We start from the raw sequence: 2,500 nt of genomic DNA, 5'->3' as shown, positions 1-2,500 counted from the left end.
TGCAATTGCTGTTGCTGCAGGCGCAGAATGACTTGCATCTGCTGGACCTGAAGCTCTGGCGGTGGTCAGGCCCTGCTGCTGCTGCTGCTGCTGCTGCTGCTGCTGCTGCTGCTGAAGGGGAAGAAGAAGAGACAGAGGAGAAGCAGCAAACTGCTTCGGGGCTGCTGCAGCTGCTTTTAAATGGCCCTTCTCCCTCTCCCAGATTTGGACACGCAATGGTTTCTATTCCCAACAGAAACAGATGCATTATGTTTGGGTCAGCAAGGGTTTAGGGTTTAGGGTTTAGGGTTTAGGGTTTAGGGTTTAGGGTTTAGGAATGAGGGTTTAGGGCTGAGGCGGTTTCGTCCGACATCAAACCCTGAAGCCTGCATGCTAGGATTCAAAGCTTTAGCGAGTGGATTTTACTGTTTGCATCGAGGGTTTAGGGTTTAGGGTTTAGGGTTTAGGGTTTGGGGTTTGGGGTTTAGCGATTAGGGTTTAGGGTTTTAGTGGGGTGTTTGTTAACTGCAGCGGAGACGAAGACGAAGGAACTCTATGGGCGCTCGATTTGCAGCTTTCGTATCAGCAGCCACAGGAAGAAGCCAGCAGCAGCAGCAGCAGCAGCAGCAGCAGCAGCAGCAGCAGCAGCAGCAGCAGCAGCAGTCAGGATATACTGCAGCAGGTTGAGGCGACCTGGAGCCGCATCGAGGTGAGCATTTGAGGCAGAGTTCTGTCAGTTCTTTTTAACCACACTTTATTTGCTGCCCGTTCTCATTTAGTTGCTGCTGCTGCTGGGGCCCCTTTCGCCTCAACCCACTTGCTGCCGCAGCCCCCCGTGCGCCTCCGCGCTCCAGCCGACGCCCCAGCCCCTGCTGCGCCCACTGCTGCTGCTCCCCCGCTGCTGCTGCTGCTGCTGCTGCTGCTGCTGCTGCTGCTGCAGACGCAGCACACAGGGCCCGTGAGCCGCCGCTTCCACTCCTTGGCGCTGCTGGGGGGGCAGCGGCTGCTGGTCTTCGGCGGCTGCGGAGTCTCGCGGCCGAAAGACCCGATGGGGCTTTACGTTTTGGACTTGGCCGCATGCAGGTGGCGGCGGCCGATGTACGAGGGTGAGCAGCAGCAGCAGCAGCAGCAGCAGCAGCAGCAGCAGCGCAGCAGCAGCAGCAGCAGCAGGCGCGGGGGCTTTGCTGCTGCTCACCGCCAGAGAAGCTGGTGTTTACTTCAAAGTGTTTTTAATGGAGTTCGCTTTGCATGCGTTTGCGGTGTATGCATGCGTTTGCGGTGTATGCATGCGCTTCGGGTGTACGTACACTGCGCGCAGCGTGCAGCTGCGAAGCAGGTGAAACTGCAGATTGCTTTTCAGAAAAAAATAAATAAATGTTTTCTTTTATTATTTTGCATTTATTGTAAATAAAGTTTCTATTTTTTTGTTTTGGATGCATTAATTCGCCTTGCGCCTTCAGCAGCAACAAGTTCACGGCTTTTTGTGCAGCAGCAGCAGCAGCAGCAGCAGCAGCAGCAGCAGCAAAATAAAGATAAAAAAAGAAAAAAAGGAAATAAAGCTTTTGCGGAGATCAGGGATCGTTTAAAATATTAAAAAGGTTCTAAAGTGGCGATTAAATTCGAAAACAGAATTTAAATTCAATTTGCATGCGCTGCTGCTGCTGTTGCTGCTGCTGCTGCTGCTGCTGCTGCTGCTGCTGCTCCGCAGGGTCTCTTTCTCTCTCCGCACACAGCGAAGCTGTTCTCCATGACAAATTAATTGCCTTTGGAGGCGCAGCTCTAGTCTCCAAAACCCCAAGCCCTCAACGTGAGACGCGCTAGGGTTTAGGGTTTAGGGTTTAGGGTTTAGGGTTTAGGGTTTGGGGTTTAGGGTTTAGGGTTTGGGGTTTAGGGGCATGTGCCATTCGGGTTCTGAATTTATCACTTCTTCAGCAGCAGCACTTTAGAAGCTTTGCATGCGCGGAGTGTACATACACTCGAAAACCCCTCCTGCTGCTGCTGTTGCTGCTCCGCAGCTGCCCCGGAGGTTCGCGACGCCCCCAGCAGCAGCAGCAGCAGCAGCAGCAGCAGCAACAACAACAGCAGCAGCAGCAGCAGCAGCAGCAGCAGCAGCAGCAGCAGCAGCAGCAGCAGCAGCAGCAGCAGCAGCAGCTTGAGTCGGCGTTTGCTGCTGCTGTCAGTGTTGGAAATAAAAGAAGGGCCTTCCAGCGCGGACTGCAGATTCAAACTTGTGACTGTGGGCGACTCCGGCGTGGGGAAGTCTTGCCTGCTGATGCGCTTCGTGCAGGTGGCCTAGGGTTTAGGGTTTAGGGTTTAGGGTTTAGGGTTTAGGGTTTAGGGTTAGGGTTTGGGGTTGAGGGTTTGGGGTTTAGAGGTGGAGGTTTGGGGTTTGGGGTTTGGGGTTTGGAGTTTAGGGCTTGGGGTTTAGAGGCGCATGCGGAAGCGGGCTAAAGGGTTTAGGGTTTAGGGTTTAGGGTTTAGGGTTTAGGGTTTAGGGTGTTTCTGGGTCCGTTTGAGCCGG

At 54.0% G+C, this 2,500-nt stretch overlaps 1 protein-coding gene across 1 annotated transcript in view; it reads left to right on the top strand.

The window, feature by feature from the left end:
* ENH_00049190 (Ras family domain-containing protein, putative) overlaps positions 1-2,275 on the top strand; it is a gene marked incomplete at both ends in the record, with an annotated part of 5,461 nt that extends 3,186 nt beyond the window's left edge. Inside the window, 5 exons of the mRNA XM_013585606.1 lie at positions 21-256; positions 511-688; positions 920-1,085; positions 1,688-1,786; positions 1,995-2,275. Coding sequence (XP_013441060.1) covers positions 21-256; positions 511-688; positions 920-1,085; positions 1,688-1,786; positions 1,995-2,275 — 960 coding nt within the window. The remainder of the gene's footprint in view (positions 1-20; positions 257-510; positions 689-919; positions 1,086-1,687; positions 1,787-1,994) is intronic.
* Positions 2,276-2,500: the final 225 nt, after the last annotated feature.

This window comes from Eimeria necatrix, genomic scaffold (assembly GCF_000499385.1).
Source record: "Eimeria necatrix Houghton genomic scaffold, Enh_scaff383, whole genome shotgun sequence".
Taxonomy (NCBI): domain Eukaryota; phylum Apicomplexa; class Conoidasida; order Eucoccidiorida; family Eimeriidae; genus Eimeria; species Eimeria necatrix.
The sequence above is the reverse complement of the archived record's forward strand: the minus strand, read 5'-3'. Positions and strand labels throughout refer to the sequence as shown.